We start from the raw sequence: 23,161 nt of genomic DNA on the forward strand, positions 1-23,161 counted from the left end.
TTTTTATCTAGTCTGCACTTTGTCTGTATTATTATTATTATTGGCTTTTATCTAGTTTGCACTTTGTCTGTATTTGTTCTATTATCATTATTATCGACTCATCTTTGCCTTATTCTATTTTTTATTTTCCTATTTTAATGATGTTGGATCTGTGTTGTTGTTGTTGTTGTTGTTGTTGTAAATTAGCTTTGGCTACAAACACTATGTTGCATACATTGGATAACTGTCTCAGATGTCTATGTTTTTGTATCTGTCCCTATTTCAAATAAACCTCTATAATAATAATAATAATAATAATATATACATATACACATATTATTATAGATATATCTAATATTATAAATATATAATATATACATACAGCATATATACACTTACAATATATACATATATATATATATATATATATATATATATATATATATATATATATATATATATATATATATATATATATATATATATATATATATATATATATATATATATGAGTTATATTGAGTTTCCAATCATTTCTACAACTCTTGTTTTTTTGTGATTGAGTGATTGGAGCACATACTTGTTGGTCACAAAAAACATTCATGAAGTTTGGTTCTTTTATGAATTTATTATGGGTCTACTGAAAATGTGACCAAATCTGCTGGGTCAAAAGTATACATACAGCAATGTTAATATTTGGTTACATGTCCCTTCGCAAGTTTCAGTGCAATAAGGCGCTTTTGGTAGCCATCCACAAGCTTCTGGTTGAATTTTTGACCACTCCTCTTGACAAAATTGGTGCAGTTCAGCTAAATGTGTTGGTTTTCTGACATGGACTTGTTTCTTCAGCATTGTCCACACGTTTAAGTCAGGACTTTGGGAAGGCTATTCTAAAACATTAATTCTGGCCTGATTTAGCCATTCCTTTACCACTTTTGACGTGTGTTTGGGGTCATTGTCCTGTTGGAACACCCAACCTCCGGGCTGATGATTTTAGGTTGTCCTGAAGAATTTGGAGGTAATCCTCCTTTTTCATTGTCCCATTTACTCTCTGTACAGCACCAGTTCCATTGGCAGCAAAACAGGCCCAGAGCATAATACTACCACCACCATGCTTGACGGTAGGGATGGTGTCCCTGGGATTAAAGGCCTCACCTGTTCTCCTCCTGACATATTGCTGGGTATTGTGACATTATGTTCTTTACAAGTGTATGTAAACTTTTGACCACGACTGTATGTATACTTACTTTGTTAGTTAAGTCTGCTTTTGGCCCCCCGGCCCAATTTATTTAGCCTAATGTGGCCCCCAAGTCAAGAAGTTTGGACACCCCTGTTGTAGACAATCATAACTACTACCACATATGCAGTATTTATAGACAATCATGACATGTACAGTAGTAGTCATAAATACTTATACATGTCTGACTTTGTTTCGTAGAGGTGGTTTTTCCTCTCCTCCGTCGTCAAAGTAAATGTTTGCGACTGACGTGATACAAATATAATATATCGGTGATATAGCAATATTATATGGTCATCTTGATGTATACGAGTTAAAAGCAGCTGCTCGGAGCGCAGCTAGAGGTGTGTACTTGTGTACTCGTGTAGTCCTTTCTCTAATTGGCCCCGAGCTGTCAGCGTGTCGCCATTGTGCTTGTGAGAAGAGGCTTAACTTAACTCAGTTTAGCTTAGCTTTACCCCTTAATGCGTGCGCGTGTGTGTGTGTGTGCGTGTGTGTGTGTGTGTGTGTGTGTGTGTGTGTGTGTGTGTGTGTGTGTGTGTGTGTGTGAGAGCGAAAGACCTCCTGTGCAGGAGTCAGATGTTCCAAATTGCTGTCTTTAGTTTGTCACCACAGGGAACGACACACACTCAACATTAACCAGGCAGCTTAACACACACACACACACACACACACACACACACAAGAATACATAAATACACACACACACACACACACACACAAGAATACATAAATATTCCAGTGAGTATCTACTGGCGCCACAAAAGTTTTTTTTTACTGGCTTTTTTGCTCAAGTGTGATGATAACCATAGAACAGGAAGTAAAACAGTTCACTCTCTGCATTATTCCTGACAGACATCTGTCATGATTGCATCTTTCACTTCTTTTGACGCTTGCGACTCGTGTGTGTGTGTGTGTGTGTGTGTGTGTGTGTGTGTGTGTGTGTGTGTGTGTGTGTGTGTGTGTGTGTGTGTGTGCGTGTGCTCACCTGATGGGCGGCGTCCATTTTGTCCCGTCCACGTTGGACGAGCAAACGCAGGAGTTAGGAGGAGGCGTGTGGCGAGGGCACGAGCGGCCGCCGGCGCCTCAAAGGCGTCCGTCGGCGAGCTCCTCGCCAGCAGCCACGCAGCCGCCGCTGTTGTCCGACAAATCCCGCCGTCCGTCCCCCTGTCATTAGGATCCCAGCGGGGAGGCGGAGCAAGAGGCGGGCCGGGCGGGATTTGGCATCTGTCCTCCCGACCTGACTTGGACCACCAGGTAAGACCACCTGTAGTCCACAAAGTCCGCGAGCACTTCATCGTCGGACCCAATCCAGTTCCAGCTGTCTGTCCATGGGAGTCACATGACCGTATGCGTCCAGACGCTAACCGCTAGCATCAGTAGCCCCCTGGTGGTCAAATTGTTGCAAATAGCACCTCTGCAGTGGGGTCAAAGGTCAAGGCCAGCAGCTTGTTCCGGACCGGGGCGCGTGCACAGACGCTGCGTAATCCTTCTGCCCCGCTGCCGGACGCCGGCGTTTGTCCGACTACGGTGACCCGGAGGCTGCGTCTAATTGGGAGTGGACAGCCCAGCATGTTGCCCGGCAACAAGTCAGACATCAAAGCCGGACCCCTGCTGGGCTGGGACACGCCCCCCCCCCTCCCCTGGCTGCCAAACGCACCGACAACAAGGACTTGGTTTTAATTGTTGATGGTGCCATCCCATAATAAGGTGCCCCAGCATGACGTTGTGTGATTAATCACAGTGCATGATGAGATGTCTCCTCTCCTTTGTCCCCTCCTGTCAATCAATCAGTGGCCTGGCTGCTGTGTCACACCTGTGTGACGTCGCCCCAAACCTGTACTGCACATTTGATGTCCAATTATTATCATTTGTATGTTATGGCTCCAGCACCCCCCGCGACCCCAAAAGGGACAAGCGATAGAAAATGGATGGATGTTATTAACGTGTTATTATTCATAAACACCCCCCCCGCCCCGTCAAAGTCTCCCCAAACTGCAAAACCTTTTTTTTGTGTGTCTATTAAAGTTTTGATGTTATTAAAGGCCTACTGAAAGCCACTACTACCGACCACGCAGTCTGATAGTTTATATATCAATGATGAAATCTTAACATTGCAACACATGCCAATACGGCCGGGTTAACTTATAAAGTGCAATTTTAAATTTCCCGGGAAACTTCCGGCTGAAAACGTCTATATATGATGACGTATGCGCGTGACGTCAATCGTTGAACCGGAAGTATTCTGACACATTGTATCCAATACAACAGCTCTGTTTTCATCTCATAATTCCACAGTATTCTGGACATCTGTGTTGGTGAATCTTTTGCAATTTGTTTAATGAACAATGGAGACTGCAAAGAAGAAAGCTGTAGGTGGGATCGGTGTATTAGCGGCTGGCTGCAGCAACACAACCAGGAGGACTTTGAGTTGAATAGCAGACGCGCTACCATGAGTACAGCTTTGGCTTCCAAACATTTGATCGCTTGTGTGTCGTTATGTGCATGTCACGTACGTAACTTTGGGGAAATATATGTTTCTTGCCGACTCTGATGGCGGCCGGGGTGTCGTCGAAAGCTACAACGCCCGCCGCTGCGCCGCTGTCCTCACCTTCACTTCCTCCGTCTCCGGGCCGCCGACCGCATCGATGATCGGGTGAAGTCCTACGTCGCGCCGTCGATCGCTGGAACGCAGGTGAGCACGGGTGTTGATGAGCAGATGAGAGCTGGCGTAGGTGGAGAGCTAATGTTTTTAGCATAGCTCTGTCGAGGTCCCGTAGCTAAGTTAGCTTCAATGGCGTCGTTAGCAACAGCATTGCTAGGCTTCGCCAGGCGGTACAGCATTAACCGTGTAGTTAGAGGTCCAGGGTTTGGTAGTATTGTTGATCTTCTGTCTATCCTTCCAGCCAGGGGCTTATTTATTTTGTTTCTATCTGCATTTAAACACGATGCTATCACGTTAGCTCCATAGCTAAAGTGCTTCGCCGATGTATTGTCGTGGAGATAAAAGTCACTGTGAATGTCCATTTCGCGTTTTCGACTCTCATTTTCAAGAGGATATAGTATCCGAGGTGGTTTAAAATACAAATCCGTGATCCACAATAGAAAAAGGAGAGAGTGTGGAATCCAATGAGCCCTTTTACCTAAGTTAAGGTCAGAGCGAAAAAAGATCCACCCTGCACTGCACTCTAATCCTTCACTCTCACGTTCCTCATCCACGAATCTTTCATCCTGGCTCAAATTAATGGGGTAATTGTCGCTTTCTCGGTCCGAATCGCTCTCGCTGCTGGCGGCCATCATTGAAAACAATAGGGGAAATGTGAGGAGCCTTTCAACCTGCGACGTCACGCTACTTCCGGTACAGGCAAGGCTTTTTTGATCAGCGACCAAAAGTTACGAACTTTATCGTCGATGTTCTCTACTAAATCCTTTCAGCAAAAATATGGCAATATCGCAAAATGATCAAGTATGACACATAGAATGGATCTGCTATCCCCGTTTAAATAAATAAAAATCATTTCAGTAGGCCTTTAACGTTTTATACGTTCTATAACGTTTTATGTTAATAATGTTAATAATGTAATAATGTTAATAACATAATAATGTTAATAATATAGTAATGTTAATAAATGTATTAATGTAATAATGTTAATAATTTAGTAATGTTAATACATTTATTAATGTAATAACGTTAATGATGTAATAACGTTAATAATGTAATAATGTAAAAATTATAATAATGTTAATTATGTAATAATGTTAATAACATAATAATGTTAATAATATAGTAATGTTAATAAATGTATTAATGTAATAATGCTAATACTGTAATAATGTTAATAATGTAGTAATGTTAATACATTTTTTAATGTAATAATGTTAATAACAAAATAATGTTAATATAGTAATGTTAATAAATGTATTAATGTAATAATGTTAATAATGTAATAATGTTAATAATGTAGTAATATTAATACATTTATTAATGTAATAATGATAATAATGTTAATAATGCTACTACTGTAATAATGTTAATAATGTAGTAATGTTTATACATTTATTAATGTAATAATGTTAATATTGTCAATAATGTAATAATGTTATTGATTTAAATAATGTTAATATCGTTAATAATGTATTAATGTTAATAATGTAATAATTTTAATAATGTAATAATGTTAATAATTTAATAATGTTAATATCGTTAATTATGTAATAATGTTAATAATGTAATAAAGTTAATGTCGAGAGGAGCCAGTTGAGGTGGTTCGGGCATCTGGTCAGGATGCCACCCAAACGCCTCCCTAGGGAGGTGTTTAGGGCCCGTCCGACCGGTAGGAGGCCACGGGGAAGACCCAGGACACGTTGGGAAGACTATGTCTCCCGGCTGGCCTGGGAACGCCTAGGGATCCCCCGGGAAGAGCTGGACGAAGTGGCTGGGGTGAGGGAAGTCTGGGTTTCCCTGCTTAGGCTGCTGCCCCCGCGACCCGACCTCGGATAAGCGGAAGAAGATGGATGGATGGAAGTTAATGTCATAAATTTAATAATGTAATAATCTTAATAATTAAATAATGTAATAATTGTAATAATGTAATAATGTTAACAATTAAATAATGTTAATAATGTAATAATTTTAAGAATGCAATAATGTTAATAATTAAATAATGTTAATAATGTTAATTAAATTATGTTAATATCGTTAATAATGTAATAATTAAATAATGTTAATATCGTTAATAATGTAATAATTATAATAATGTTAATAATGTAATAATGATAATAATGTTGATAATGTAATTATTTCACCTCGGGAAAATCTCCACAAACGTGTCCCATTTGTTTGTGCTACAGAATTTTTTTTGTCTAATGTATTTTATGTTATTAACATTTTAAAGTTTTTATTTTATTAAAGCGTTATTATTCATGACCAGCCCCAAAATTTAAAAACTATAGTACATATTTTTTTGCAGCACAAAAGAATGGGAGATTTTGGCGCTTGAAGACGTCACGAGTCAGAAAATGTATTTTAGAATAACTTCAAAACCTTATTGGTACAAATGAAATGTTTTACAGCACAAAGGAATGGCCTGTGTGTTATTTTAATATTTGCAACGATAAGGGGGGACAACTTCACACAGGTCACAAATCACCATGTCAAATAAATGCCAGATTATTTCTGCTGCACTTGAACGCACTTTACTGTATGCGTGCCACTGACGTTATCTTGTTTTTCACCTTTTTTTTAAACTGTCATTTTGAATTATTTATTTTTTAAATACTGTAAATACATCATAAACATGCTCTTTTTCATTGTCCCTGCATGTAACCATGGCAATAAAGTCAGCATAATAACATGGATTAGCATGAATGATGCATGATTGTTTATTTAAAGTCATTTACATGCAAATACATGGAGACCACTGCGTGACGTCACTGGTACCCAGCAATGTGATTGGTCGAGGAGTTAATAGCTGTCGCGTGTGTGTGCGTGTTACTTTTTTGTTCTTTAGGTGTTATTTTTCACTTTTACTCCGCATCGACGACACTTTCCACCTCTTTTCTCCGCCCTTCGGACTTTATTTCCTCTTTTCGCGGCGACGTTGGAGGTCTGCGTGCTGCGCGTGCACGTCTCGTGCGGGTGAGCTGACTTGCCAGTGGCGGGAAAAGGCGTGCGGCATCTTTGATGTTTAAAGTGTTTTAGCGCGTAAATATTACAATACTTCTCTACGCATCTCAGAATATTTTCTGTGTGTATTTTGACATCTTTAAACATCACCGGGTGGAACAGCTAGTATTAATACAAGAAATAACTAAAATGTCATTATTGTGGACTGCTTTGGTCCACTTGAAAACTCATAACTCATAATCATGTCAGCCATTTTGTTGCGACATCCATCCATTTTCTACCGCTTGTCCCTTTTGGGGTTGCGGGGGGGTGGGGGTGCTGGAGGCTATCTCAGCTGCATAGTAATTAAAAAAAAAAATTCCAATGTGTATATATATATATATATATATATATATATATATATATATATATATATATATATATATATATATATATATATATATATATATATATATATATATATATATATATATGTATATATATATATATATATATATAATAATCTAAAATAAAATCTAAAGTAAATATCATCTAACGTAAAAATGTAATATATATTTTCTAATTACTATAAAAAACGTTTTATTATTTAACAAGAGAGAGATCATTCATAATTATAAATTTGGGGACGGCATGGCGCTGGTTGGGAGAGTGGCCGTGCCAGCAACCTGAGAGTTCCTGGTTCGATCCCCACCTTCTACCAACCTCGTCACGTTCCGTTGTGTCCTTGAGCAAGACGCTTCACCCTTCCTTTGACCTCTGTCGTGATTAGGGCCTTGCATGGCAGCTTCCATCAGTGTGTGAATGTGTGGGTGAATGTGGTAATAGTGTAACCCATTTACCATTTATCTAATCATGTCAGCCATTTTGTTGCAACATGTTAAATAATTTTAAAAAAATTATATTAATTAAAAATATATATATTACATTTCTACTTTAGATTTTATTTTAGATGATTTATTTTATATATATATAAAAATATATATATATATATATATATATATATATATATATACTTATATATATGCATATGTATATATATATAACACTTTTTTATAGTAATCAAAAAATATAGATTACATTTTTACTTTAGATTATATTTACTTTAGATTTTATTTTAGATTAATTATTTTATATATATGTATATATATATATATGTATAATTATATATATACATATATATATATATATGCATATGTATATACTGTATATAAAACTTTTTTATAGTAATTAAAAAATATAGATGACATTTTTACTTTAGATGATATTTACTTTAGATTTTATTTTAGATGATTTATTTTATATATATTTGTATATATATATATATATATATATATGCACACATATATATATATATATATATATATATATATATATATATATATATATATATATATATATATATATATATATATATATATATAATGAATAATATATACTAAAATCTAAAGTAGATATCATCTAAAGTAAAATTTAATATATATTTTTATTACTATAAAATATGTTTTATTATTTAGAGAGAGAGAGAGAGAGAGAGAGAGAGAGAGAGAGAGAGAGAGAGAGAGAGAGAGAGAGAGAGAGAGAGAGAGAGAGAGAGAGAGAGAGAGAGAGAGAGAGAGAAATTAGTATGTTTAAAGATTCAGTGTTTTAAAATTCAATATGAAAAAATTCAGTTCAGAAAGAATAGTTTCCAAATAATGAAAACTCAAGAAGTACGACAAACTTGACTCCTCATTGGCTGCTTCTGCATTGATTCAGTCTTAATTTACAGGAAGTGAGTATTGAGTCTTAAAGCAGGGAATTTTTTTACACTGAATTTTAAAACTGTTTTAAACCAAAATTTGCTTACATTGTCCAGTTTTCAGTCACATGACACGGGGAAACCAGAAGTGAGTCTTGAGTTTTGAAGCAATAAATATTTCTGCACACAGAACTTTTTTTACATAAAATGTTTTTATACAAAACTTTTACACACTGCATTTTAAAACACTGCAATTTAACAAACCTAATACTTAATTAATTACCATTTTTATTCAATGAAATTGTCAGCATGATTTGTATTAAAAAAAACAGAATTGAAACACAAAAAATTAAGTTACATAAATTCAGTGTCCAAAAAAAGCTTTGGTAATAGCGACACAAACGAACGGTCTTCCCTCTTCATCGTCACAGAAAATATAAACTTGGAGACGTCTCCATGGAAACCCTGACCTCCGTTTGGGCCCCCGGCGACCCCTGTGACCTCGTCGAGGCGCCGTGCAAGTGGGGTGAGTAGGCGTGCACATCCACTCCTTTTTCTCGCCACTACTTTGGTTAGTTTATTAATAATTGTGTGTCAGAGGCGTGTGTGTTCAACAGGGCTCCCCCTGCTGGCGTCATTTGGTCAGAGCAGCTCTCTCATCACCTGCAGACGAACAAACAGGTGACACGCTAACCATGCTAACCATGCTAATCAACGTGCACTGAATAGGGGCGCTCATGCTAATGTCGCTAGCGTGTGTGTGTGTGTGTGTGTGTGTGTTTTCTGGCAATGCTTACTTAATGGGACGTCGCTCTGTTTACACAGTCACCTTTAGGGGACCTCTGACGGTATGGGGACAAAAAAACAGGTCCCCTAAAGGGAAACCTTTTTAAATAATAATAATATACATTCTGAAGATGCCTAAGTGATTTTTAAGCTTTGGCCCATAAAACATGTTTACTGGTTAGTTTGAGTTTGAGACATTTGCACAGCAGCCCCCTCATCGGGCTGTAGCTGGTACTGCACTCGCTGCCTCACCTAAATATGCCAAACTGTCTGAAAATAGGGCCCCGAAATGCCTCACATTCCCTGGGAACACCTGCTGGAACAAAACAAAATCTGGTTTAGTGTTCTTTGGGACTGTTTTTCAACCACTGTGCCGCAGCACACTAGTGTGCCGTGAGATACAGTCTCGTGTGCCGTGGGAGATTATCTAATTTCACCTAATTGGGTTTAAAATATGTTTTGCAAACCAGTAATTATAGTCTGCAAATGATGTGTTGTTGTTGAGTGTCGGTGCTGTCTAGAGCTCAGCAGAGTAACCATGTAATACTCTTCCTTTCCTTTCTTACTTTACCATGAATTGATTAACGTGGACTCTGACTTAAACAAGTTGAAAACCTTATCCGGGTGTTACTATTTAGTGGTCAATTGTACGGAATATGTACTGTACTGTGCGATCTACTAATAAAAGTTTCAATCAATCAATCAATTCCATATCAGTTGGTGGCAGCCAGTAGCTAATTGCGTTGTAGATGTGGGAAACAGCGGGAGGCAGAGTGCAGGTAAAAAGGTGTATAATGCTTGAACCAAAAATAAACAACAGATGAGTGCACCTAAGAAAAGGCATTGAAGCTTAGGGAAGGCTATGCAGAACGAAATTAAAACTGAACTGGCTACAAAGTAAACAAAAAGAAAATGCTGGACGACAGCAAAGACTTACTGTTGAGCAAAGACGGCGTCCACAAAGTACATCCGAATATGACATGACAATCAACAATGTCCTCAGGATAAAAACAACTAAAATATTCTTGATTGCTAAAACAAAGTAGATGCGGGAAATATCGCTCAAAGGAAGACATGAAACTGCTACAGGAAAATACCAAACAAAGAGAAAAAGCCACCAAAATAGGAGCGCAAGACAATAACTAAAACACTACATAGTACACCTACTTTGAGACAAGAGCTATATTGATGCATGCTTGGTTATGGTTTAAAGTCATATCCAACAATTGCGACAAGGACTTTTTACTGTCAACTGAGTTTCGTTTTTTTAATGATTTCTGCTGGTGGTGTGCCTCCGCATCTTTTCAACGCAAAAAATGTGCCTTGGCTCAAAAAAGGTTGAAAAACACTGCCTAATGATGACATTTTCATACAGCATGATTATAAAACATTATTACCTTAAAGTATGATTCACATTCAGAACTTTCCATCCTTCTATATATGCTAGTTGGAGTAGCAGACAACTTCATTACTGCTAAATAGCAGTTTTCAGTAATGTCACAGAAGATGCAGGATTTGCTTGAACATTTAAGTGGTGAAACTTCCTATAAGAGGACAGCTGTAGTGCTGTATTCTGACCATCATGTCATATTTACTTTCAACTTCTTCTTTTTTTTAAATGGCCCTCAGTAGTTACGTACATATTTGTGTGAATTATGCAAAATTATTGAAATTTGGTCCCCATGAACCATATTAACTCTTTTTCCCCAGTAAGAATGATCAGCACATTACTTCATCAATCCAGAGATTTAAAGACGTGTATGAGCTAACTGGGCAGTGGCCATTTTTGTTATGCCTCCACAACCTGTAGAAAGGGTGGTCCCTACAAGTCATGATCAAAAACTTGGTCCCCATTCCAAATGATAACCTGTATGTGTGTGCGTGTGTGTGTGTGTGTGTGTGTGTGTGTGTGTGTGTGTGTGTGTGTGTGTGTGTGTGTGTGTGTGTGTGTGTGTGTGTGTGTCTCGCAGCTGCAGGACACGCTGCTGCAGCGCGAAGAGCAGCTGAGTCGCCTCCAGGAGGAGAACAACAAACTCAGAGAATTCCTCAACTCATCCTTCGTCAGGAACGTGCGAGAGAAAAGAAAAGTGAGCTCAGCTCTTTGTGCAGTTTGCCCTCCATGTTTTTTCCATGCCTTAAGTATTACTTAGCGCAACATCATAACAATTTTACAAACATTTTACAAAAATTTAAAAAATAATAATTTTTTTTTTACAAAAATGTAAAAAAAAAAAAAAAGTACAACAATTTTACAAAAATTTACAAAAATTGTACAACATTTTTACAAAAATTTTACCAAAAAATTACAAAAAATGTACAAAAATTTTCCTAAAATTTTCCAAAATTTTTAGTAAGATTTTACAAAAAAAATATAAAAAATGGACTAAAATTTTACTAAAATGTTATTAAAATTAGCTTAAAAAACTAACAATTAGCATGTGGTAGCATGCTAACTTTTTAAGCTAATTTTACTAAAATGTTATTACAATTTTAGTAAAATGTTACTAAAATGTTACTAAAATTAGCTTTGCCCTCCATGTTGTTTCCATGCCTTAAGTATTACTTAGCGCAACATCATAAAAATGTTACAAAATTTTTACAAACATTTTATAAACATTTTACAAACATTTTACAAATTTTTTTACAAACATTTTACAAAATTGTTACAAAAATTTTACAAAAATTTTACAAAAATTTTACAAATTTTTTTAAATTTTTTTACAAAAATTGTACAAAAATGTTCCTAAAATGTTCCAAAATTTTTAGTAAGATTTTACAAAAAATATAAAAAATTGACAAAAATTTTACTAAAATTTTACTAAAATTTTACTTAAATTTTACTAAAATTTTACTAAAATTTTACTAAAATTTTATTAAAATTAGCTTAAAAAGACATGTAGAGATGTCCGATAATATCGGTGTGCCGATTTTACCATTATCGTTAAAATGTAATATCGGAAATTATCGGTATCGTTTTTTTTATTATCAGTATTGTTTTAATTTTTTTTATTTTATTAAATCCACATAAAAAACACAAGATATACTTACAATTAGTGCACCAACCCAAAAAACCTCCCTCCCCCATTTACACTCATTCACACTCATTCACACAAAAGGGTTGTTTCTTTCTGTTATTAATATTCTGGTTCCTACATTATATATCAATATATATCAATACAGTCTGCAAGGGATACAGTCCGTAAGCACACATGATTGTGCGTGCTGCTGGTCCACTAATAGTACTAACCTTTAACAGTTAATTTGACAAATTTTCATTAATTACGAGTTTCTATCTAACTGTTTTTATATTGTTTTACTTTCTTTTTTATTCAAGACAATGTTTTTAATTTATTTATCTTATTTTATTTGATTCATTTTTTTAAAAAGTACCTTATCTTCACCATACCTGGTTGTCCAAATTAGGCATAATAATGTGTTAATTCCACGACTGTATATATCGGTTGATATCGGTATCGGTTGATATCGGTATCGATAATTAAAGAGTTGGACAATATCGGCATATCGGATATCGGCAAAAAGCCATTATCGGACATCCCTAGTAGCATGCTAACTTTTTAAGCTAATTTTACTAAAATGTTATTAAAATGTTACTAAAATTTTACTAAAATTTTACTAAAATTTTACTAAAATTAGCTTTAAAAGTTAGCATGCTACCACATGCTAACAATTAGCATGTGTATTGTTCCAAGTTAGGTTTACGGCTGCAAAATTTGGTTTAAAAAAAGTGTAAAATTATTTTCCACTTTTTAAGCTAATTTTACTCAAATTAGCTTAAAAAGTTAGCATGCTACCACATGCTAAAAATTTGCATGTGTATTGTTCCAAGTTAGGTGTACGGCTGCGAAATTTAGTTAAAAAAAAAGTATAATAATATAATAGGTAGAATAATATAATATATTGGGGCGGTATAGCTCGGTTGGTAGAGCGGCCGTGCCAGCAACTTGAGGGTTCCAGGTTCGATCCCCGCTTCCGCCAACCTAGTCACTGCCGTTATGTCCTTGGGCAAGACACTTTACCCACCTGCTCCCAGTGCCACCCACACTGCTTTAAATGTAACTTAGATATTGGGTTTCACTATGTAAAAGCGCTTTGAGTCACTAGAGAAAAGCGCTATATAAATATAAATCACTTCACTTCACTATGAAATGAGCTAGTAGCCAATCAGAAGTGTGAAGAAAGTCATGAGGAGAAAAGACATGACGATGAGTCCATGTTGTCGTCCACAAGTTGAGCAGGAAGCTGAAGAGGAACCTGGCGTCCGACCAGCGCGCCTCCTTGCAGAACGTCGCTCTTCCGGCGTCCCCTCAGGTCAGCAAACGTGTCTGCAGGAACCTCACCGCCGAGTTCTGCTCAGAGTCGCCGGCCTCGTCGGAGCCGGCTTTGGACCTGTGGGTTCTGAGGACGCTGGGCCTGAAGGACAGAGACACCATCGACGCCTGCCAGCAGGTTTTAGAAGTCACACCGCCGCCATCTTCTCGTCCCGCCGGGAGTGGCCCGGAAGTTCCGCTAAGTTGTGCCGACTGGACTCCACAGGACCCCGGAACCCCGGTCCACATGTCCCCACAGTTCAGCCAGCCACCACCCTTCTGCTCCACCCCCTGGTCCCCTTTGACCCCCAGAGACACCCCGGTCAGTCCGCCTCACGTGTCCGCCCTCCCAAGTCCAGTCCACAGCCAGTCGGGAGGTGGTCCCTCACGTCCATCGGACTTGGCCTTCAGTATGGCCCTCAGTCCCTCCAGCAGCGTCAAGACCCACAGCTTCCCTCAGGGACAAGCCTTCGTCAGGAAAGACCCCGTGGGACGCTGGAACTTCACCTGGGTGCCCGCGCTGGCGTCCCACAATGCACTTGGGTGACTTGAACGACAAACTAGCTAACAAACACAACTGCCGATTTTTAGATCAAATAGAAGGAATGAAATAATGTGCTGCTAACTTAGACTTGTCATTAACTTCTTATTAGTTTTGTAGTGTAGAAAAAGGCAGTTTAAAGCTGCTGTGATGTGTGGCTAACTAGCTAAGATGCTAACAAGGAGCAGCACACTTTAATCATTAAAACATTTTTTAAAGAAGATTGTTGGTGCCACCAAAGACTACAAAAACAACAATAAACATTGTTAAAGGAAGACCTTGTTGACATTATTATCTTTGTGGTGTTCCTAAGGAAGTGGCTACATGTCTGTGGAACGCTCTCCCTGACCACCTGAGGGCACCACAGACTGTGGATGCTTTTAAAAAAGGCTTAAAAACCCTTCTTTAAAAAAAAAAAAAGCCTTTTTTTTTTATATATGCATACTAGTTTTAGCTATTTGGCTGTTCTAGTTTTTATTTTTATTTCTTTTTCATTATCTTTTTATTTTTGATTTTATTTTATTTTTTTAATACACTGTAGCACTTTGAGATTGTTTACTCAATGTAAAGTGCTTTTTACAAATAAAATCTATTATTATTATTATTATTATTATTATTATTATTATTATTATGTTAGCATGCTAGCTGTGATGTGTGGCTAACACTCTAACCAGCCAAGACGCTAACAAGGAGCAGCAAACTTTAATCATTAAAAAAAAATGTTTAAGAAGATTGTTGGTGCCACCAAAGACTACAAAAACAACAATAAACATTGTTAAAGGAAGACCTTGTTGACATATCTTTGTGGTGTTCCTAAGGAAGTGGCTACATGTTAGCATGCTAGCTTTGATTGATTGATTTAGACTGAACATACGTCCTCTCTCCACCGGACATGTCCTCTTTTGCGGAGCTGTCAGGGCGGAGTTTCTTAAATGCCTCAAATGTCCGGCATTTTGAGTTAGGGTTGCGTGTATTTTCAATGTACGTTCAGGGTTAAGAAGGGGTTAAAAACAAAACAAATTGTGCGCGCAGCAGCATTGGTGAGGGAGGGGCAGAGACAGAGAGAGAGAGAGAGTTATGATAAATGCGCATGCGTCGCCAGGCTCTGCTTTTTATCCATAGATTTATCACATTAAATTTTTTATTATCTATAGCAGGGGTGTCAAAAGTGTGCCCCGGAGGCCATTTGCGGCCCACAGCTAATGTTTTGAAGGCCCACGGCACATTCTAAAAATACTATTAAAATAAATAAAAAAAACATAACAAAAGTGAAATAAAAAAGCTTAAAAGTGAAATGTAATTTAGAAAAAGTTGCAATGTTGACTAATAAAACTAAGCTGTTTTTTTTCTTCTTTCAAACTGTCATTGCTCAAAACATAATATTGAATCAAAATCAATGTTGTTATGAATTATTGACCTATCCAAGGTTCCCATTACTTCACATCAAATATTCCACTAAGAAAAATATTTTTGCTGGAAGATGTTGCATATTTTGTGTGTTTGTCATAAAAAACATAGTTTTGTTTGACAAAAAAGGGCGGGAAAAAATAAACAAAAAAACAACATAAAAATACTAAACCATTTTGAAATGAGGGATAGATCTGAAGTTGATGTAGACTCCAGAGATTTAAGCGTTAAATATAAAATGTATGTATGCCCTGGCACACCATTATCATCATTTCATGACCCAAGCAAAACACTTTTTACACTTTTATACTGAAATAAATACACCTACAACTTATTAAATAAAAACAAAGACAAAACTACAAGCTGCGGTAAAGTTTAGATCCATGAAGGAAAGAAGAAAGTGAATGAATGTTTATAACTGAATACATTTACATATGTATACACATTTGTTTTCTTTTTTTATTATTTTTTTAAATGAATTAAGTAACGTTTATGACAACCTTTTTCCAAAACACAATATAAATGTGAGATATAACAGGATAATGCATACATTTATCATTTGTTTTCAAAACGCTTACAAAAAAGTGGGACCCCATTTTTATGACTTGATGGGGTCCCTGGGACCCCATTTAGAAAGTTCCTAGCGCCAACACTGCTGTCAACAGAGGAGAAAAAATGCTTTATTTAAATAAATATATTATTCATAAAGCAAGTTGGAGTATCATTGGCAAATGTTCACCTAGTCCCGGCCTTGGCGTGCTGCCCGCCTTGGCACGCATATACACTACCGTTCAAAAGTTTGGGGTCACATTGAAATGTCCTTATTCTTGAAGGAAAAGCACTGTACTTTTCAATGAAGATAACTTTAAACTAGTCTTAACTTTAAAGAAATACACTCTATACATTGCTAATGTGGTAAATGACTATTCTAGCTGCAAATGTCTGGTTTTTGGTGCAATATCTACATAGGTGTATAGAGGCCCATTTCCAGCAACTATCACTCCAGTGTTCTAATGGTACAATGTGTCTGCTCATTGGCTCAGAAGGCTAATTGATGATTAGAAAACCCTTGTGCAATCATGTTCACACATCTGAAAACAGTTTAGCTCGTTACAGAAGCTACAAAACTGACCTTCCTTTGAGCAGATTGAGTTTCTGGAGCATCACATTTGTGGGGTCAATTAAACGCTCAAAATGGCCAGAAAAAGAGAACTTACATCTGAAACTCGACAGTCTATTCTTCTTCTTAGAAATGAAGGCTATTCCACAAAATTGTTTGGGTGGCCCCAAACTTTTGAACGGTAGTGTATGTGTCCTCTTTTTGGGATTTCACAATATAATCAGCCTAGGTTATACTAATAGTCATGTTAGTATTTTTATTAATGATAATGTTAGCATGTTATACTAATATGTATAATGTCTAATGCATATGTTCCTTGACTGCACTTAAATGTAGAGTATATGTAGAATATATTTATATTATTTATATATTATATATATTATATTATTTATTATTATTACTGTCTATTGTGAGCAAACTGTGGTGCTGAATTTCCCCCAGGGATCAATAAAGTACTTTCTATTCTATTTTATTCTATTCTAATATTCATGTTAGCATTTTTATGAATGATTATGTTATAATGTTTTACTAATATTCATGTCCGCCTGTTTTACTAATGATTACGTTAGCATGTTAGCACCATTCCAAGCTAAACCAGTCAGATCTGCTGCGGGTGTTATGGAAACAAAAGGTGGTCCATGACTCCCTGGAGGCCCCTCAGGTCCTCCCCTGACATGTAACAATGGTGGGCTTTCATCTCCCTGGGGGTCCCCAAGTACAGGACCCCGGTCCCCAGAGATGCGTTCGGAGGCCGAGGGAAGTTTCTGGTGCGCGGTGTCCGAGCGGTCTGTTCCTAATGACACGACGCAGATGTCGTCCAGATTGAGAGTCCCGGGTGCGAGTCAGAATGTGAAGGCGGCGCCGCTGAGGATCACAGACTCTCTGGTTGGTGCTGGGTCTCTGCCGGCCACCTAAAGGGGTCATTAAGGAGGCCGGACTGCTGAAACTCAATCCTCCTCAGCTGATCCGGGGAACGGTCTAGGCGGCCTGTTCTCGCGGATCCTGACAGCTTGCCCCCCTCCCTCAAAGACGTGGGCCTCTAATGAGTCCACACTTCTCACAGCTGATTCTTCCTCACCCTGTGACCTTGGTTCTGGTTCTGGAGTGGACCCTCTGACATCACCTCACACGTGGCTTTTCTGACCACCTATCTCTCAAACGCTGAAAACAGGAAGTAAACTTTTATTTATTTATTTTAACTATTTTTTAAATCTTTATTTAATAAACCTTTATTTATAATATGCAACATTTACAAAAAACCAAAAAATAATAATAATAATCAAAACAAGTACAGAAACATTACAAAACAGCGCCAGGGGACAGGAAGTGACCTTCCTGGACTTCCTGTAGGAAACGACAACATTTGAACTTGAAATGCATAGACATCTTATAAGTAGACGCAGCATTGGCTGCTGTGACGCGAGAAATTCGGCCGCCATCTTGAAGTGGTGATGAGCAGCCTAAACTGACAGTTGACAGGTAGAAAACAAAGCTGGTGTTCAGCGTTTTCCTGCTCAAATGAGCGGACTGTTGAAAATAGGAATCGGAGGATTACTTTTCACAAGTAAGATTTAACATTAACGTACTATTGGTTGTATTTTGTGAGAAGAATATTACCACAGAGTTGAGAAGTATATATTCAATATATATATATATATATACAATATATACACTGCAAAAAGTCAGTGTTCAAAAACACGGAAAAAAATTACAAAAATTAGGGGTATTTTATTTGAACCAAGCAAAATTATCTGCCAATAGAACAAGAAAATTTGGCTTGTCAAGACTTTCCAAAACAAGTCAAATTAGCTTACCTCAATGAACCCAGAAATACCTTAAAATAAGTATATTCTCACTAATAAGAAGTGTACTACTATATGAGTACGTATTTTCTATTGTTTCATTGAAAATAAAACAGCATTCCATTTGGCTGTCATCTGTTTTAATTATGAGACACAATTGTGTCAAAGTCATGATTTTTTTTTCATGCTTGAAATAAGAAATGATTACTTTAAAAAAGCAGTTTTATACTTGTGAGTGTTGATGACACAGCTTTGCAACAGTTGATATTCTAGTTTCAAGCATGTTTTATTCAATATAGGTCATCAAATCTCAGCAACAAGCTGTAATATCTTACTGAGATCATTTAGGACCAAAATCCTTAAAACAAGTAAAACACTCTAACATAAAATCTGCTTAGTGAAAAGAATTATCTTATCAGACAGAAAATAAGCAAATATCACCCTTATTTGAGATATTTCATCTTACTTAGATTTCAGTTTTTGTAGTGTATACACTGCAAAAAGTCAGTGTTCTAAAAGAAGAAAAAACAAAACAAAAATGAGGGGTATTTTATCTGAACTAAGCAAAATTATCTGCCAATAGAACAAGAAAATTCGGCTTGTCAAGACTTTCCAAAACAAGTAAAATTAGCTAACCTCAATGAACCCAAAAATACCTTAAAATAAGTATATTCTCACTAATAACAACTGCACTTTTCTTGGTAGAAAAAAAAGACCTTTTTGCACAATATGTTAAAAAATATTCTTAAATTAGGTAAATGCTAGTGCCATTATCTTGACATAATGATATGCGCTCGGCATCATGATTTTTTTTTTCATGCTTGAAGTAAGAAATTATTACTTTAAAAAAGTAGTTTTATACTTGTGAGTGTTGATGACACAGCTTTGCAACACTTGATATTCTAATTTCAAGCATGTTTTACTCAATATAGGTCAAAAAATCTCAGCAACAAGCTGTAATATCTTACTGAGATCATTTAGGACCAGAACCCTTAAAACAAGTCAAACACTCTAACATAAAATCTGCTTAGTGAGAAGAATTATCTTATGAGACAGAAAATAAGCAAATATCACCCTTATTTGAGATATTTAATCTTACTTAGATTTCAGTTTTTGCAGTGTATATATTGTATATAGTTCTCTGCAAACCTATGAAATGTTCTATTTTGTCTTCATTATTTTGTCAGAATGCACCAGAATGCTTCATTTGTATGTGAAAATCACAAAGAAATCTTCTAAAGGGGTTTGGTTTACAAACTTTCAGCCCCGCCTAAAACAAAATTCACCAGCCGATGCATTCTCATTTTAGGCAAAGTATAAGACAATACTTTCTTAACAGTATAATTGTAACCAGGAATAAGTCTTCAAGTAACAATATTCAAATACTAACATGGGTAAGACAGAATTTGGTTTTATTCTGAATCCAGTGAAAAAATTGGTGGTTTTAGCTGATATAAAGACTTTCAGGTGTTTATATATGTTTATGTTGAAGTATTTGGCAGACGCTTTCATCCAAAGCGACATACATCAAAAATACATATAAAACAATCACTGTAAACATGATCATTTAAGGGAAGAATGTAATAGAAAATATCAATACAAAGTGTCAAGACAAAATAAACTCTGTGATGCTGCAGCAACAGAGATACAGTCCGATAATGTAGAGATGTCCGATAATATAGGCCTGCCGATATTATCGGCCGATAAATGCTTTAAATAGTAATATCGAAAATTATCGGTACTGTTTTTTTTATTATCGATATCGGTTTATTTTTTTACATTTTTTAATTTTTTAATTAAATCAACATAAAAAACACAAGATACACTTACAATTAGTACACCAACCCAAAAAACCTCCCTCCCCCATTTACACTCATTCACACAAAAGGGTTGTTTCTTTCTGTTATTAATATTCTGGTTCCTACATTATATATCAATATATATCAATACAGTCTGCAAGGGATACAGTCCGTAAGCACACATGATTGTGCGTGCTGCTGGTCCACTAATAGTACTAACCTTTAACAGTTATTTTACTCATTTTCATTAATTACTAGTTTCTATGTAACTGTTTTTATATTGTTTTACTTTCTTTTGTATTCAAGAAAATGTTTTAATTTATTTATCTTATTTTTTTTTAAAAAAAGGACCTTATCTTCACCATACCTGGTTGTCCAAATTAGGCATAATAATGTGTTAATTCCACGACTGTATATATCGGTATCGGTTGATATCAGTATCGGTAATTAAGAGTTGAACAATATCGGAATATCAGATATCGGATATCGGCAAAAAAGCCATTGTCGGACATCCCTAATCTAATGTATTCATACATTGTTTATGTAAGATATACGCATGTATATATAACCTAATCATATTGTTTATTCAATTTAAAAATTGCTGACCGTTTTTTCCCCTTCTCTGGGATTATATTCCCAGTTTTGATCTCGGACGTCTGGTCACTTATAGCATATAAGAATATTCTATTACTGTTAAACAAACTATGAATAATCAAACATGTGCCCTTTATCATAGCTACACGTATGACAAAAAGCGCGTGAAAATCAGTGGTATTCAGTGAGGTAAAATTAATTAAATGCGCTGACAGTTCATTGCTCCTGCCAAATGAATTGCACTGAGTGGAGCGGATCACCACTCCAAGATGGCGGCCCCGCGTCTCGTCAGCGCCAGTACGCAGTAGCGCTCGATGCGGCGCACCCTTATAAGATGTCTATGTTGAAATGTGTCAAACTTTGCAACATGTCGGAGGACAAGTGGGCGGGGTCATCAGCTGTCAGTCAAGTGGAGGCAGGTCACATGATCCGCACATGAACCCCCCAATCATCGCTCAGCCCCGCCCACATGATGGCAACCCGCTGTCTGCCAGAAGCCATCAGCCGGCTAACACATCATGGCTGACGTGAGTAGTAATAAATAAACATGTTTAATGAGTCATGTCGCCAGATAGTAGTAATTATGACTTAGCCATGTTGGCGATGTTGTACTAGAAGTGAATATTCAACAACTGAGAGGAAATATCTCAGCTAAGCTAGCTTGCTAGCACATATGCTAGTCACATGGCAGAGGAATATCATATACAATGTTTTGTTTGATACAATGTTAATAATTGTAAACACAACATTTACAATAATTTTCTCCACTTTAAGTGAACTGAAGTCGAAACTTTTATAATTAAATTTTTTTTTATTTTTTATATTGAACAACAAACATACATTTATAGTTCACACAAAAGTCAAGGCACTTTCAACATCAAGTAAAGAAAACTAAAGCAAATACAGATATAGTAATATTACTAAAAAACATGAAAAAAAAAATGAAAAAAAGGGCTACCTATATCACTTTAAATCAGACCTGGGCAAATTAAGGCCCGGGGCCACATGTGGCCCGTTGAGCTTTTCAATCTGGCCCGCCGGACATTCCCAAATCATTTTTTTTAGATCTTTAAGATGGAAATGTAGTGATGTTTTCTAATGACCGGAAGTCTTCAACTATACGAAGTATTTCAATGGTTGGAATCTGCGTTTATGGATGAAATACCAGTTACTATGGTAATCTAATTAGTTACTATGGTCATCTAATTAGTTAGTATGGTAATCTACGTCACAGCAGCTCAGACGAGGCACCAAGCAGTGTGGGCGGGAAGCGTTTCCACAGACGCGGAAGGAGATTTTCACAACAAAGTTCTAAAGCTTAGTGATATATAGTAGTGATGGGTTGATGAGGCGTCATGAAGCATTTCGACACATTGCAAAACTGTATTGATACTGTGTCACTAAATACTGACATCTGCTGGACATTAAAAATCCCTACAGGCAACCTATGGACCGACTCAACTGACACTGATTTTATGACCTAGTATATACAATAATATAAACCAAGTCATTGTATTTCATTTAGGATTATTTCATATCTTCATTTAAATAAAAATATATATTTTTATCTTTTTTAGATACAGTCAATAAATAATGTGAACATGTATCATAACATGGAAATCTAAGAGAATGTGTTGTGAATGAGAATGCTTGTCGACTGGGAATTAAAAATTATTTTTTTTTACACATCTTTATTTAAAAAAAACTGTTTTTCCAACGTATTAAATTATAGACTATTTCTCTTCTTAGTTATTATTTCTCCGGCTGTAGAAAAGACCCGCTCACAGGGCACAGAGGAGGCGTCAGTGCGACACAGTTCGCGTATCGGTCACGTGACCGAAACAGCTCATGATCGGTCACGTGACTTTCTTAAAGCGGTACGCGCACCGACACAGGGTTTTGCTCTATGAGCTCGACGCATGCGCCGATGCATCGGTGTTGCCGGACCCATCACTAATATATAGAGAATAGAAAGCAATTTATTGATCCCTGGGGGAAATTCAGCAAATATCAGATGTATCAGATTGTAGGTGGGTTTATTTTGTACCCTTCGCGTTCATATTTCACTGTTTGTTGCATTTTTGTTGCGTTTCACTTGAGATTGTAAAATGTCGATCGAAAGGGGATGTGACATTCATATTTTGTCAATATTCAATGTTTTATCCTTCATAGAAAAATGTAAAATTCCATTATGTTTTTTAAGG

General features: G+C 36.5%; 1 protein-coding gene across 1 annotated transcript in view; it reads left to right on the top strand.

The window, feature by feature from the left end:
- Positions 1-14,679, top strand: part of gmnc (geminin coiled-coil domain containing) — a 38,821-nt gene extending 24,142 nt beyond the window's left edge. Inside the window, exons 4-7 of the mRNA XM_062062128.1 lie at positions 9,012-9,106; positions 9,179-9,261; positions 11,337-11,453; positions 13,615-14,679. Coding sequence (XP_061918112.1) covers positions 9,037-9,106; positions 9,179-9,261; positions 11,337-11,453; positions 13,615-14,241 — 897 coding nt within the window. The 5' untranslated portion in view covers positions 9,012-9,036 and the 3' untranslated portion in view covers positions 14,242-14,679. The remainder of the gene's footprint in view (positions 1-9,011; positions 9,107-9,178; positions 9,262-11,336; positions 11,454-13,614) is intronic.
- The last annotated feature ends 8,482 nt before the right edge of the window (positions 14,680-23,161 follow it).

Source organism: Entelurus aequoreus, linkage group LG10 (assembly GCF_033978785.1).
Source record: "Entelurus aequoreus isolate RoL-2023_Sb linkage group LG10, RoL_Eaeq_v1.1, whole genome shotgun sequence".
Taxonomy (NCBI): domain Eukaryota; kingdom Metazoa; phylum Chordata; class Actinopteri; order Syngnathiformes; family Syngnathidae; genus Entelurus; species Entelurus aequoreus.